Raw genomic sequence first — 16,424 nt, forward strand, 5'->3', positions numbered from 1 at the left:
TCACTTCCAGCCTTGATAAACATGGATGTCTTTGGAGAATCTTGAAAAGTCAGAAACTTAAGCAGTCGTGTTCTGAGATGCCCACAGTTTGTCAACAGTAAACACTCACAGAAGTGCAGTGTTGATTCCATGGCCCAGATACAACAACACACATTACTGCAAGCTTCAGCGATATGATGCATCACAGGGCAAAAAGTTCAAGCGCGTGAGTTTCCTTCTGCAGAAATCCCCTGATGTGTTTCTTTCAATGTACTGCAAGGCCTGTGATTAATTTATGCACATCACTCATGAAAAATAAATTAATAAATGTACCATTACAAAATTAAAAGGGATTTCTTTTTATTACCTATGTGAATTTCTTTTTGGCTATTTTTTTTCTTCCAAAAAACGTATCAAACCTTAACTGTAATTGATTGATTGAGTAGTAATTTTCCTAACAGCTTACCAAATTATACAAGTGTTAAAGAAAAAGGAAGGCACCGAGCCATGAATCCGTGGGAGGAAATGAGCACGCAGAGAAGACGCCTTAGGAAATCTGATTGCTTGACGGCTGCAGATTATGGCTGGGATGGTTTAAATTCCCAGTAAGATTGTTAAAATTTTTTTTTTAAAAAAGCTTTGAATGGGAATGAGTATCCTAAACAGTGTGATATGTCAAAAAACATTAGCACGCACACAGAGTGATTCATTCATTCATTCATTCAGAGTGATGTTTAAATGGTGATGCTTTTCACAGATTTGAGGAAGGAACAAGTCTTTTTTACTTTCTGTCATCTTACTCGTCCCACAATCGGCTGACTGCTTTTGTCCGACTGAATCCTGAATGCAACGTACTGGTATTTTAGGAAAATCTCAAGAAAGGTGTGAGGAGAATTCATAGGGAGCTAAAAGTATCATAAGCTGCATAAACAGCACTTCACAATCAACACCACTCATCTTTTCTGTTCATTTAGTAAGCAGTCAGGTTTTCTGATGGTGGCTTAAAATATAACTCCAATCAAAAACTCTGCAGTCCGGATGGTTTGATGGAAATCAGCTAAATCTTTTTAGAAAATTGTGGTTGGATTATCACATGATGAGACAAAGAGGAAACTAAAAGTGTAACCACTGCAAGTTTGTAAGTGTCTGGTAGAAAAAGGATCAAAGGAGCTTCAGGGCTTCTTTTTAGTCTGCTTTAACAATAGAAACACTAAAGAGAAAAGAGAAATCAGTTACATGGATTCTACTTTTTCAAAAGAATTGAGGGGATGAGACAGAAGTCTTTGACTCAAAGTAAAGTCTTTGAGGAATGTCTTTCAATGTTGCCATAAATCCATTCATCCATTTTCTTCAGCTCATCCAGGACCGGGTTACAGGGGTAGCAGTCAGATGCCCACAATTCCTTCTCCCAATCCACCTCCTCCAGGTATTCTGGGGGGGACCCCAAGGCCAGCCGAGAGACGTAGTCTCTCCAGCACACCCTGGGGCTTTTGCTGGGCCTTCACCCAGTGGAAACACCTCCCCAGGAAAACCGCCCAGGCTGAACCGCCTCAACTGGCTCTTCTTGATGAAGAGGAGCAGCGGCTCTACTCCAAGGTCTCTGCTGGTGACCGAACTTCTTACCCTTTCTCTAAGGGAGGAAGCTCATTTTAGCAGGTGCTATTCGTTGGGGACCTCGTTCTTTCGGTCTGATTTCTCTCTCGTGAAAAAGACCTCAAGATACTTCAACTCCTCCACCCAGAGCAGGATTACTCCACCCAGATGATGGTGGAGACCTTTTACCAATAAAGAGAGGTGACTTATTGGGGGAGCCAATGTGAAGATCACAAGTTCGGTTCCTGCCTTGCTTGCCCATGTGTCAAGACACAGAAATCCACACTGCTCCTGGTGGTCATGGGTTGGTGCCAGTGTAGCAGAGATGCCATGAGTGTATGAATGTGTGTGTGTGTGTGTGCATAGGTGAATGGAAGAGTGAATGTAACATGCTCTTGACCTTAAAGCAATGCTGAAAAGGGTTACTCCGAGGATGTTCAAGAACACACAACATTTTTAAACGTGTCATTTGACAAACAAGAACAGCATTTGACCTATGTTGTTTACTCTGGACAAGCAGAGTATTTTGCTACCATTTATTAGCATATATTGTAATCAATTTTAAAAATGGTTGGCACTTGTGTGAATTAAAAGGGACGCCATCCATACGTCACTACCAAATCTTAATTCCTGATTGGTCAAAGCTTGACCTGGTTTAACTTTCATCTCACATTTAATGGCCGTGCATTTTGTATGTAGAGCCTGAAAACGGTTGAAAATGTATTTCTCTTGGTTTAACCCTTTAGATTGTTTTCTGGATGTACCTCTCATTACCTCGGCTCCCCATTTTCCTGCCCAGTTTTTTATGGTCTAACCCTTATAAACTCTGCAGAGACAGGTTTCACCGTTTTCTCCTCCATATATCTGACGTTCTTTGAGCAAACTGTTTTGGTGATCCCCAGCTTTTCTTGGGTTGCCTGTCCTAAAACATTACAGACAGCTTTAAAACACTGACCTAAAAAGATTTCATCCTCAGTAGGATTTCTTTCAGTAAATGAAACTGAACTGAGTTTGCCCATCTGAGCACACCAGTTAATCTATTTAAAGGTTATTGTCCCTCTCTAGGACTGCACATTAGTTAGTGTTCTTGCCTCACAGTGAGAAGTCCCTGGTTCAAATCCCGGCTTGGGATGTTTCTGTGTGGAGTTTGAACATACTCCCTGTGCATGCATAGGTTTTCTCCAGGCGCTCCGGCTTCCCACAGTCCAAAAACATGCTCATAGATTGAGACTAAAGCATCCATAGGTGTGAGGGTTTGATTGTGTGCCCTATGACAGACTGGCAACCTGTCCAGGAATTACCCCGTGACGCTGAAAGGGATATAGGGAGTTAAGAAATGGATGAATGTCCCTCTGCTGCAGTAGAAGAGCCTGCACCCTCTACATGTACAAGGCCTGCACACTTTTTAAACATTGGGTTATTTATGCTGGGACATATTTTTGGGTCACTTTTTGAAGCAATACAAATTCTTTGGGTTATAGTGTTTACATTTTAACCCAATTTATGTTTATTTTCTTTAGTTTATTTTTCCTGAGTTAAAATAACCCAGATAAAAGTTAGTTCCCACTGAAGGTCAAAAAAACAAACAATTTGGCTTTTTAAGTGTGAAGTTTTTACCTATGGAAGCGATTGTGTAGCATAATTATAAATAAAAGTCAAAACCAGAAATGCTTTTTCATTTTCAATATGAAGCTGCATCAAATGACTCAAAATTAAAATGAAAAAACAATCCACCAAAATGCTTTTTCATATACTTCGCCCCGTCTCCCCACTGGAAATGCTAAGTGGAATTGAATTATGAGACACTTTTTGCAGGGAGGATGTGAAAACGCAAATGCCTTTTTGTTTTAATTATGACAGAATAAGCGGTTTTAAAGTATAAAATGAAAAAGTATTTTGAAATATTGATTTTCGTTTTAATTTTGAGTCGTTTGATGCAGTTACATTTTGAAAATGATAAAGCATTTCTGTTAATTTATTTTAATTGTCAAATTAGACATTTCGAAATGAATTTTTCTACAGATTTACCAGAGAACTTTTTGAAAATGAAATGTCAAATACCATTTTCATGATCATTTTAATAAATGCAGGATTGCTTTTTCATTTTAATTTTGAGTCAACAAATGCAGCTTTTTGAAAATGAATAAGCATTTCTGGTTTTGACTCTTATTTTTAATTATGCTACAGAAACGCTTCCATATTTAATGTGCAGACATGTAAAAAAAATACAAACCTACAGAATCTGAACCTCTTGTGGTTAAAATACAATCATCTCAGTAAAGAAGCACGTGAATGATGTCACATAATTGAACAGTCAAGCTGCATGAGGAGGACGCAGACTTGCAGGTGCGAGTCAGACTGGGTTGGCGAGTCACATCTGTCTGCAGAGATGCTGCAGCGCGACACGCCCTCAAGCACCGCGGACCCGGAACACGGAAGTCACTCACCTGTAGCTCCAGCTCACTTCATCAGTCGGGGTCCATCATCTGTGTCGGATTTCAGCGGTAAGTGTGGGCTGTCAGTTCCAGCAGTGATGTTATGCGTTTGAGGAGTGGGGGTTGACCTGTCACGGGGGAACTTTCACGTTGGTGGTTTCCAGACTGAACTGCTGGTGTTCGTGTTTTACGTTTCTCTCACAGGGCTGTTGTGAAACTCCAAGCATGGAAACCGAAGAGAAGGGAACACCTGCAGAACAGAGTCAGCTCAGCCCCCCCACCGGGGCCCAGCAGGACTCGGAACGCGCAAAGGACGCGGAGGAGCTGCAGTCTGCGTGCGCAACGGTGCGCGCAAAGCTCGACAAGCTCTCCGCGGAGTCTTCCCTGATGAACTTTAAATTCAAGAAGTTCTTCGTTTTGCGGGTAAATGTACTAAACAAGAACTTGAGCTAACAAAATGATATAAAATGTGAAATATGAAGGCAGATAAGATAAGGAAACTAGTTTAGGTTTTCTGGAAGGCTGTCCTTTAGTGATCACATCAGGTGGTTCTTCTCGTTCATCCAGCATTTCTACTGGCTTTGAGTGACCTCAGTGAAACTATTCAACACAGGTCACAGTAGGACGTCACAGTGAAGTCATGCTTGACAGACACCCAAACCCGCCTCAAGATTAGCAGAACAGAAACTCAAATTCTTGCAGTGAGTTAAGTGTTTGTTGTGCTGTTACATGGGTTCAACTTCTGTTTGGAAGTTTAATACAAATTTCTATGCAAAATGTTAATTTCCTTTTCTAAATTTGTTTTTATCAGTTTTTCTGTTTCGTTTTAAAAAAGTGACTTTAAAGAAACGTATCATTTAGAGCACTTTTAAAAGTTACACAACAGAAGTCATTAGTTATTCTCCACTGTTATTTTAAGATATTATTTCTCTTCTGACACCAGCAATGGTGTAGATTTCCTATGAAGAAAGTTACAGGTCTGTTGCTGCACCGGACCAGGCATCTTTATCAGCTCAGATCTGAGAATTATTCACTATCAACACTATGTGATCTTCATCAAAACGACAGGATCCAACATCAGTTCTGCAAATTAAAGGTCTCACATTGGCAACAGAAGTACAGAAAACTATACTTGAGTAAAAGTTGCAGTAGTTTAAAGTATTTCCCGAGTAAAAGGAGGAAAAGTAGTTTTTTTTTCAAACACTGACTCAAGTATGAGTAAAGATTTGTCAAGGTTAATTCTGAAAACACAAGACAGTATTAACAGAGACAGGAGCTGAGTACAATAATGCACATGCTGTTACTCCGGTTACAGTTACTTGTTGTACGTTAAGGACTTTCATTCCAATAACTCTTGTCAACGGGCTCATAGCTTGGGTGGTCGTGTCTTTGGTAGGGGCTTCAGTATTTAATTGTTTTGCTTCAAAATGCTATAAAATAGGAATCACAATCCCTATACCAGGTCTTCCAATTCATCATCTGTTCCAGTACGTAATCTCTCACTTGGATCAGTTTGTCCTCCTGTAATGCAACAGGGGGGTCAGGCATGTGGTTACTCTATTGCAGGGGTCGGGAACCTATGGCTCGCGAGCCATATATGGCTCTTTTGATGGTCACATGTGGCTCGCAGACAAATCTTTAATTAGACTTTTTTTTTTTTTTTTCATTAGACCAGTCCTTCTCGGGCGCGATGCGATGCCAGAGGCGCGCAGTAGTATTGATGCTTGGAGAGAAAAATCTGCGCCAGCATTATCAGTTTACTATTATCTTTTGTTTGACAAAGTTTCTACCAGCTGGAAACCTGTGAATTGCCGTGCCTAAAACTGTGCGCTCCCGTCTCTGAGAAAGAGTGCGCAGTTGCGGGGACGGGATGTGTGAGGAAGAAAGCAGAGGGTGGGGGTGGAGCGTTGTGGGGAAAGGCAGCAGGTGAATCGCGCTGGGATTGTAAAAACGTAAAACCTGCTGCCCGTCACTCACTGCAGCGTGTGAGTGTGTGTTTGGCTCCGCGTCTGCATGTGAGCAGTTTTTCTCACATCTACAGAACATTCAGATTACGTTTAAAGTCTCAACGCCTGCATGAAGCAGAAACTCACCATGGATCAACCAACCAGACTAGACCATCAGCAAAACTACCACGAGAAATACTCATCATTTATTAGCAACAGCACAACAATGTTATTAAAAATAATCCACAGACTTATTGTACTTTAAAAATGTTGAAATTACATCAAATACACATATTCATTTGTATATTTAGTTTTAAACATATCGTTGCATACTGACTTGGACTGGGTGGCTGTTGGGCCGCGTTAAAAGTTCTGGGGTTCATTGAACGCATCAAGCAGAGATCTGATTGGCTCTCAGTCCTGTCGCTCAGCCTGTTGTTAGGTAATTTGGACCAATGGGGTTCAGCTATGGGCCGAATAAGGGAAATGGGAGGGCGGGAGCAGGGGAATATAAAGTTGGGAGAAGCGCTCTCGTCTCAGCGGGAGAGATTCAGGAGTTGCTGAATTTATTGTACGGCGTTTGTTGCGGTCTGCAGTAACCAGAATAAAGAACCTTAAAAGAGGTTACGTCTCCGTGCCTCAGTGTGGGAAAGGGACACTACATTATTGTATGGCTCTTTCGAAATTACATTTTTAAAATATGTGGCGTTTATGGCTCTCTTGGCCAAAAAGGTTCCCGACCCCTGCTCTATTGGATTTCTTTGTATTGTAACACTTTAGTCATGTATTCTGCTGAGTCAGACTCATCAGTTATTTCAGTAGGTTTATCAAACATAAATGAGTGATAAGGTCTTCCGTACAATATTCTCTGAGGCGTAATGTTTCGGTGACATTTGGGGCAAAATTGAAATACGACTTTACTGAGTCTAAGCATCTAGTCCATTGTTGTCCTGCTTCTGCCACGTATATTCTTAGACGTCTTTTTAATTGTTCCATTCATTCTTTTCACTAGGCCTGCACTTTGAGGATGATAGACACAATGATTTTTATTTATTTTTGTATTTGCCATTTTGCTTCAAACCAATTAAAACAAAAGCACAATTTACACACAAAACCACAGCTGGTTTGCTAAAACACAGACAAAACACAGGATAACCCAAACAATAACCTTTAACAGTTCTCCCAAAATTAAACAAAAACACACAATACAACAACTTAGGTACATTTAACACTAAACAAAATAAACCATTTCACTGAAATGAGTTATTTAATATATAACTAGTGCAGTTAATAGTTATGTTTTTCTTTTTTTTCCCCCGTCTCTCTTGTAGTCACACACACACACATATTCCGTCTGTGCGGAGCTCTGGCACATGCAGCTGGTGCAGCAGTTTAACTAAAGGCTGATTTCCACTGGTCCGTCTGCGGTCCGTCTGCGATGCGTCTGCGGTCCGTCTGCGATGCATCTGCGGTGCATCTGCGGTCTGTCTGGGGTGCATCTGTGGTTCGTCTGCGTTGCGTCTCTGTTGCTCACGCAATAACAAAAGTTCACATTGCGGATAAAACCACAATGAAAGAGGAAAGTTTAATTGTAGATGTTCAAAAACATAACATCATGTATGACACAGAATATGTATTTTACAAAGACTCAGTTAGGAAGGAGAGAGTAGCCTTTGATCATTTAAGTGTTGAATGAGCAAAGAGAACAAGACGAGCAACCCAACGCGGGAGTGACAGGAAAAACCAGTCCTCTGGAATCCATGTGGGAGGGGGGACCGGAGACGCAATGGAGTCAATGTAAATGAACTGACGGTCATGAGACAGACTCCTCATACAACGCAACAGAGATGCACTGTAGACAGATCAGTGTAAATTCAGGGTAACACTAATGCGTTCATCCTCAATCCCCCCACTCCTTTACAAAGTAACATCACAACACTTCTATTCTAATTTAGAGGTCAACAAAAATGTCAGGCTTATAAGAAGGTGGATTATCAAACAGTTTAGGAGTTGGTGCTGTTGGTTCAGGTGTAGCTGCTCCTTCTTAGACAGCAGAATTTTCTCTTAGTCTGAGACTTACAGGTGTTTCATTTTACTTTCTTGTTTTGTGAGCCCCAATGACGCTTTAGCCAATAGATTTTCTGGAACGTTGTGTGGAGGTCCAGATGCAATATCTTAAGACCAGTAATAGTACACCTCATCATAACTGTGACACACCATTAGATCTTAACATTTTGTTTTGACCACTAACTGGCCATGGTGCTTTGGGACATCCAGGGGAATACAGCAATATCATTTTACAGGGATCTCCCTCTGGATCAATTACCTTATCCAGATGGGTTCAGTCAAGGGTACAAGAATTAGGCCACCTAAAGCTACTCGAACGGCGACTCTTTAATTTGATGTTCTAACCCTTAACACTGTTCTACATGCTTCAGAATCACTCAAAAATAGGGTTAGGGTTAACCCTAACCCTCACCTCAGTGGGGAGGACACGTTTTACCAAGTGTATCGACTTATCAGGCATTGTGCCACAACCGCTTTAGGTTGGAATTCTCAACACGTGAGATATTCACTCTCACAACTCATTTTACTCACTAGATCATCTGTTACTCACCACTACTGACTGGTCTGTTCCTCGGAGTTTCCTCAACCTTTGGGTTCCCAGTCGGTGAGAGGAGCCTCAAGTGGCCGATTACTAAAGCGCACCGGCCGAGGCCACGGTCTTCATGAGGTCAGAGAAGACCTTTACAGGCAGGAGTCGAGTACGATTTATCGCGAGGAGAGCCGAGACAGACACGCTCAGTCATCTGCTCATGCAGCTCTGAGAAAGTTGGCCCGTCCTTGTCTTTTTATTAAGAATTGGGTTGCCCAGGTTACAAAAAAGAATAAATGGTCTAAGAGATGCAACGTCAGTGGTTAACAATACACTCGTTTAAACTTTTTGCTGTAGACATGGCAGTATCGGTTTGCAGATCTGAGTTGTGTCCTAATCAGCTTGTTTTCCAGACTCCTTCTGCTTTCTCAGAATCTCCTTCCTCCAGATGGTATGTGCAGAAGAAAAAACCCCAACACAACAATCTGCAATTTGTAGGTCAACAGAGATCAAATGCAGTTTTAAAATAAGTTAGAATGATAATAAAGAAAGTAAATTATATACGTTCAACACAATTCGTTTTATTATTTATAACTTAACAAAATAAACAATCAATTTAGAAATCAACGAAATGGTTTTATAATCTTTGTAATCATTATAATCTTTGAGGTTACATTATGGTTATAATCATTAATAAAAAAAATGTTAAAACAATAGAGTTGGTATTTAAATACGGTCTAGTAGGGTTTACAGAGGAAAATATTTTTATTCTTCAACCCAAATCCACTTGAATAAAGGTAGACATTATTGTTAAAAGACTAAATTTTCTCAGAAATATATATATTTTTTGAATGTTACTAAAGGAAATGTAACTTAATAAAATCTAAGGTAGAAATCCGTGACGTCTTCTTAATGTACCTAAATCAAGCTGGCCTCACTGAGCTCTTTTGTCCCCATGAGCTTTCTGAGAAAAGTATTTTTGTCCTCCCACTTCAGGAATTTCCATCTCAAAGGTATCTGTGCAGGACTGCTGTGCTTTTCTTTCTTTTCTTTTTTTTTTTTTGGGGGGGGGGGTGTTACAATTGGAATGCATCCCATATTTTCAGTCCGACGCAGTACCAGGCTCAGATTAGAAGAGTCCTCAGCATGAACTCATAATCTTTGTAAATTTTCCAACTTGGCATTGAAATAATGAAACCAAGTCCCAGGATGGAGTAGTACAGAGGAAATACTCAAAGCGGACAGGTTGAGCTCTGAATTTTGTGCTGCGTCGTCCTCATTTGTGTTCAGATGCTTTGATTAATCAGACATGAAACTTTCTTCACTTCTGTCTCTGCAGCCCGGCACTCTAAATCAAGCCATAAAAGACGTTGAAGCTCTGGTGAATAAGGAGGAGGACGGCAATGTGCAGAGCGTCTGGCTGATGGCAGAGTGAGTTCATGAGAGCATGAAGTTAAATGTGTTACACGTGGAAGCCTCACCTGAAATCCACACCATCCACTTGGCTTGTGAAAACAAACCTTTGCTTGTGTTATGCAGCAAAATGCCGAAACAAAGGTGACTTGTGTCACATTGACGTACACGAGTCATTAACTTGTCAACCGAACATGCATCTTCACTTCTCAGGGTCTTCTTCCTAACCCGAGTCAGAGCGAGCACACCCACGCTCCATCTCTGCAAAAACTTCTGTAAAGTCCCAGAGCTCGTCTCATGTTAGACTGAGCTCATTTCAAGAGTGCAGTTGAAGATCTTCACCCACACCTTTCCTATGATCTTGGAGCTGTTCACTGACCTGTCTTTTTCTCCTGGCCTTTGGCTGCCAGCTGCTATCACATTTAAAACTGTCAGCTCAGCGAGCCGTTAGATGCAGAACGGGGTTGCACTGCTCTGTGTGTGTAGGCATAGGACATTTTCTTTATAGTGAGAATACTAACCAAAATGTTTTGTCACTTTTCTGAAAAACATCCCAAACATTCAATACAGTCGGACTAATTTATCCAAACGGTCTTACAATTAGCCAGTTTATTTTTTCTTTACCTCTGGCCTAAACACTTTTGTAATACAAACAAAATCTGGTTTTCATATCGCATGGTGATTGCCAGGGTCACGGTTAGGACAGTTAAACTCTTACAGTCTATAATCACATGGTGTCCATGTGTGAACATAAACAACCTTTTCTGCGGAATCTAAACCTCTGGACTAACACTAGACTGCAAAATAAAAGCCCTTCACAACATTGCTGACCAATGTGTCATACGAGTTCAGAAAAGATCAAAAAATTAGGAAGGATACTAACTACGACTCCAAAGTGTGACCTAAATCAAAACATGAAGAATTGCCATCTGAAATTCAAAACAACACGTCTGTCTGATGTCAGTCAGATCCATCTATTTCCTTAACCTGCTGAATCCTTGTCAGAGTCACTGGGCTGCCAGGGCCTACCTTGGCTAAGTTGGGCGAAGGTGCGGTACAACCTAGACAGGCCGCCAGTCTGTCGCAGGGCCACGTCAGTCTGATATGTTATAACATACTTGTCACGATGTTCCAGAGAAAACATTTGCTCATTGGCAAAACGTCACCCAGATGTTCACCTATAATCCAAACAACAGGATGGTCATTTATTGAGCAATTATTGACTCTCCTACAAAATAAGAACAAACCTGCTTTAGCCTGACCTCTGAAATATGCAGAGTTGTAGAAACTACAGAGGATTTATGCTGATGAGTCTCACAATAAAGTTGTAGGAAAGAGTAGTGGAAGCTAGACTCTGAGGTCAGAAGAGAGCATTTGTGAGCAACAGTGTGTTTCACACAAAGGAAGAAAAGCACAGATGCTATATTTGCTTTGAGGAAGCTTCTGGAGAAGAACAGAGATGGTCAGAAGGAGCTGCGTTGTGTCTTTGTAGATCCAGAGAAAGTCTGACAGAATACAGAAAGAGAAGCTGTGGCTTGGATGAAGAAGTCTGGAGAGGATGGATAGAATCGGGAATGAATCCATCAGAGGAACAGATCATCCTATATGTTTTGGAGTTAAAAAAATAACAATGGGTTAGATTTATCTGTGCTTTTCCAGACGCTCAAAGCTCTTACAATGTTTGTCCAATATTCTTTCAATCCTAATTAATAATTGGTAATGGTAAGCTACTGATGTAGCCACAGCTGACCTGGGGCAGGAGGATAGTGGCGTGGCTGCCAGTGTGCGCACACTGACCATCATTGGGACATTCAAACACATGCACACACCAGTGGAGCCACACTGGAGACAGGGAGGCGCAAGTGTCCTGCCCAAGGACACAGATAAATGCATGGAAGCAGATTAAGATGGTTTGGACACATTGGGAGGAGGAACAGTGATGATGCTGGTAAAAGGATGAGGTTTGGAGATGCCAGGAATGAGGAAGACCAAGGAGGAGGTTGATTGATGTGTTGAAAGAGGACATGAGGATGGTTTGTGTTAGTGAGGAGGATGCAGAGGAGAGGGTTAGGTGAAGGCAGCTGTGGCGCCCCCTACAGGGAACAGCTGAAAGAAAAAGTAGTTGTGATGAAGATGCTCTAGCTCACAATGCTGTCTATTCGCCGAGGTCCCTCCTGCTAAAATGTTGTCCTGCGTTATAACCAGCAGCAGAAAGACTAATTGAAAGCAAGAAAATACCTTAAGGTTTCAGTTTTTTTAAAGTTGGTTGTTTCATGATCAGCCAGCTGTTGTTTTGGATCATAGGCCAACATCTGACATCACACTCTCCCTGTAACGTTGAAAATTATTTCAACAGTTGAACACATTTTTAAGTAGGCCAAAAATGTCAAATTGATCCTCTTGGTAATACAGAAATAAACCTTTCACTAAACATGGTGTAGATCGAGTTGAAACATTTAAAGTATACATGATATTTGGAGAAGGTAAGCTCAAAGTAAATAAATAATTAAAGGGTTAGACATGTTTATGTTCTCTCAGCTGTAGAGTACATTTGCATTTGTGCTTTCATTTGAACAGAGATTATTGTTCAGCTTCATAATGCCAGCCTGGCATTTTCTACTGCAGATTCAGATCACATTCTCTTTTCTGCAGGACACTTATGCAGAGTGCAGTCATCAACTCAGAAACAACAGAAAGACTTGCACTATAGCTAAGAATAGAAAAAAAAGTTTGTGTTTGCATCAATCATCACAGCAGCAAAAAAGTCTTACAAATAATTTAAATGACTCGATGTTGTTGCATAATGCAAATTAGATCCAAGACCTGCAAAAACAGACAACTTTATTTCTTCTTTTTAAACTTACTTTATCAAAGTTTACAATTTTCGGGAAAATTTGTTAAATGAACAGTTTGTGTCATTGTAATTTTCTTGGAATTAACTGAAAGGATATTCAAGTCCCCTTTAATCATTGAACCCTTTAATCTAACTTACGGGAGCAGGGAAATAAAAAGTTGGGGGGAGCTCTCAGCGGTGGAGATTCAGGAGTTGCTGAATAAGTTGTACGGCGTTGGTTACGGCCTGCAGTAACCAGAATAAAGAACCTTAAAAGAGGTTAATTCTCCGTGCCTCAGCGTGGGAAAGGGACGCTACATTAGACTGTTGCTAATAAATGAGTATTTCTTACCATTATGTGACTTCTGGTGCTGCATGGTTTTGCTGATGGTCTTGTCTGGTTGATACGTGGTGAGTGTAAGCTTCATGCAGGCGTTGAGACTTTCATCCGTTAAACGTGATCGTAGGTTGGTCTTATTGTTCTTTATATGTGAGAAAGATTGCTGACATGCATACGTGGAGCCAAACATTGTCAGTACTAGGGTTGGGCTATGTCCCCTAAATTGGCACTTGACGATGTTTGCAGTCAACCATCAGGATGGACGATGATATCGTCGGAGGGGGGGGCTATTTTTAATTTTTCGTTCTTATATATATATATATAATTGCCATTCGTCATTTTACTTTATTTATTTTATTTCCCAAATAATGACTCATCCACGATGATCCAGTCTAAACTGAGGGAATTGACTTTAAAAAAAAATCAAATAAACAAAATAGAAGAGAAGTGGTCCGGTCCTGCGTTTGATTAGACCGGTGGAGCGAGCGACCGTGTCTCTAGCAGAGCAGACGGACTTAAAGTTTTGTGCTTTAGGGGAAGTAAGGATGCTTTGTTACGTGTGGGAGATTTAGGACTGTGATCCGTCCCGCAGCTCTGCGTGAAAGAGCAACCGGAATTTAGGAGAAGCGGGTCTCCCGGTAAAGTGTGTGTCGGGGCAGAGCTCGGAGCGCTAGCTAACGTAGTGTGTAAGCTTCGAAGCAGAAAGGCCGCTCAGTCCTTAGAAACCGTTCAAACATTTGTGTTTCCAGTCGTGTCCCAACAAAATAAAGGCTAATGTTATTCCCACATATTTACGTGCAGCCAAGATGCAGATTGTAGCGTTTCACGCATGGATTTATGTTCATGCTAATGTTGTTATCCCGTGTTAGCATACTGCTAATCCTGGCTTCCGGCTCCGTTTTTCAACAGAAAAAGCACTGACCACACGTATTAAAATGATGAGCGAACAGGCGCTTCATAATAACCGTAATATTAATAAAAGCACGTTTAGGAGATAATTTTGTTTAATAATAATAAAATAACCGAGCTGACGTATCTATCTATGTAGCCGCTCGGCGGAACTAAGTTTCGCTTCCGGTTTTTAAAAACACTGCTGCGCATGTGCGAATGATTTATTCCGACCGAAAGTGTGACCCATGTGAATGTTTTTTATAATCTGAAAAAGTTTTTTGGGCCCATCTACACGGTTGGATTCTAATCCGACCATTGATCCCATCAAGATATTTTGCACATGTAACCGTGTCTTTTGGTGTCGACTGGCAGCGTGCCGGGGGCGTGGCACCACGATGGTGTCTCTCCATCGGGATGTCAGTCAACCATCACGATGGACGATACCATCGTCCATCGGCACAACCCTAATCCCTACACACATTCACACACTGCAGTGTGTGGTATGTGACGAGCAGCGTGTTCTAATTAGTGCGTGGTTTTCACCTTGCTGCCTGAGCCCACTACCCCTCCCGTTTCCCTTCACACACATTTGCAGCTCCTTGTCAGAGATGGGAGCGTGCAGCTGAAGGGACGGCAATTTGCAGGTTTCAGGCTGGTACAAACTGTGATATAACAGATAATGGGAAACCGATAGTGGCGCAGATAAACTAACATAAACTAAAATTACCATATGCTTGTTGAAAATAATTTGGAATCAAATGATGACTTTTGAAAAGGATTACATAAAGAAAACTTGAATTTAAGCACTACAGGGATTATTTATTTCTTTAATTCTGTTAATTCATTTATGTAAGTGTGTTTGTATGTACAATACGCTTAGAAAGCACTTTATTTGATGTCACAAAGGGGACAATTATCTTTTTACCATAGCTTTATTTATAAAAGAAAATAAATAACACTTAAAATACACTTAAAAAATGTATCACGATAATTATTGTCTAGTGAGGAGTTGAAGAGTCTAATAGCTGACAGGAAGAAAGCTGTGTGAAGGCGCTCCTTCCTGCAGCGAGCTGTTAACGTCTGACTGAAGGAGCTCCTCAGTGCACTCACAGTATCATGCAGAGGATGATGATGAAGAGGATGGTCCACAATGGATTCCAGTTCCCCTAACATTCTCTTCTCACCCACCAAAGTCACATACTCTAGGGGACATCCCAGAATGCATCTCTGCACCAGTTTTTCCATCCTCTCCCTGTTCCTGTCAGTGCCTTCACCCCTCACTGCAGCTCTATTGAAGAGGGTAGATGGAACAACGCCATTAGAAAAAAAAACTCGGAACACTCATCATAAAAAAAAACATGAAGAGGCCTGGTTGTGATAATGAAGAGGGTGTGGCTTCACGCAAGCTAGTTTATGGTTGCGTTCACTGATTTGAATGCAGAAAGTAACTCTAGGTTTTAGTAAAGAAATTAAAATTTAAAAAAAACAAAGGACAGAACCATTTCAAAGAAACTGTCTAAAATTTTGCAATCCAACCGGTGAGTGGGAGACAGCAACAAAAGTGTAAAAAGTCTGAGATTGTAGCTTTAGTTTATATCTGTGGATCTGTGTACCTCTGTGTATCCTTTACAGTTGTTTACATCTATTTCTCTAAATTGTTAAATACTACTCTTTCATAACACAACCAATTTTTAATTGTAGTTCACAAAAGTAAAATAAGGCGCCAAATGTTTGAATGAACAAAGGCAGCTCCAAAAGGAACCCTTTTTTGTTTGTTTGTTTCACTCATTGATTTATTGATCTCCTTAGTAAAAAACTTCCTTATGTGAGAGAATAAAAAGTTCAGAGAAGCAGATGTTTGCAGTAGTATTTTGGTGAATCCTGCAATGATTTGCTGATGTCATGGTTTCTTAATTAGGATATCTTGCAAATAGCTTTATGCAAAATTACAAACATTTGCCTTTTAATGCAGAATAATTTTGACAGGCAGTTTTGTCAAGTTTGCAAAGAACAGAAAGCACAAAAACCCGTGGAAGTAAAAGAATAAAACATCGAGCCAAGTTCAAATTCAAACTGAGCCCACTTGGGCTTTTATGTCCTCAAGGTTCATCCTTTACTGCAGAATTGATGTGTTGCCAAGAAATATCTTTTTATAAATCCAATAAGCAGAGAATGAATAAAGATTAGGGATTTTTGGGCAACATTTCTAGTATTGATTTTGTTTTGTTAATAGTTAAAAGTGCAGTGATTTTGCTGTGCTGATTGTGTTTATTGTTTTAGAAGAGACTATGTAATGATGGCACAGCACAGAACTTCCATGCTATGCTCTTTTTTTTTTAATGCTCTTTCATCATCTGTAAAATATGATTTACGTGAACTTTCCAACCTTTTGTGTCTG

General features: G+C 40.6%; 1 protein-coding gene across 1 annotated transcript in view; it reads left to right on the top strand.

The window, feature by feature from the left end:
• Positions 1-3,943: 3,943 nt before the first annotated feature.
• Positions 3,944-16,424, top strand: part of LOC101164881 (tumor protein p63-regulated gene 1-like protein) — a 31,446-nt gene continuing 18,965 nt past the window's right edge. Inside the window, exons 1-3 of the mRNA XM_004068296.4 lie at positions 3,944-4,076; positions 4,212-4,430; positions 9,889-9,980. Of these exons, the coding sequence (XP_004068344.1) occupies positions 4,233-4,430; positions 9,889-9,980 (290 nt within the window). The 5' untranslated portion in view covers positions 3,944-4,076; positions 4,212-4,232. The remainder of the gene's footprint in view (positions 4,077-4,211; positions 4,431-9,888; positions 9,981-16,424) is intronic.

Source organism: Oryzias latipes, chromosome 4 (assembly GCF_002234675.1).
Source record: "Oryzias latipes chromosome 4, ASM223467v1".
NCBI lineage: Eukaryota > Metazoa > Chordata > Actinopteri > Beloniformes > Adrianichthyidae > Oryzias > Oryzias latipes.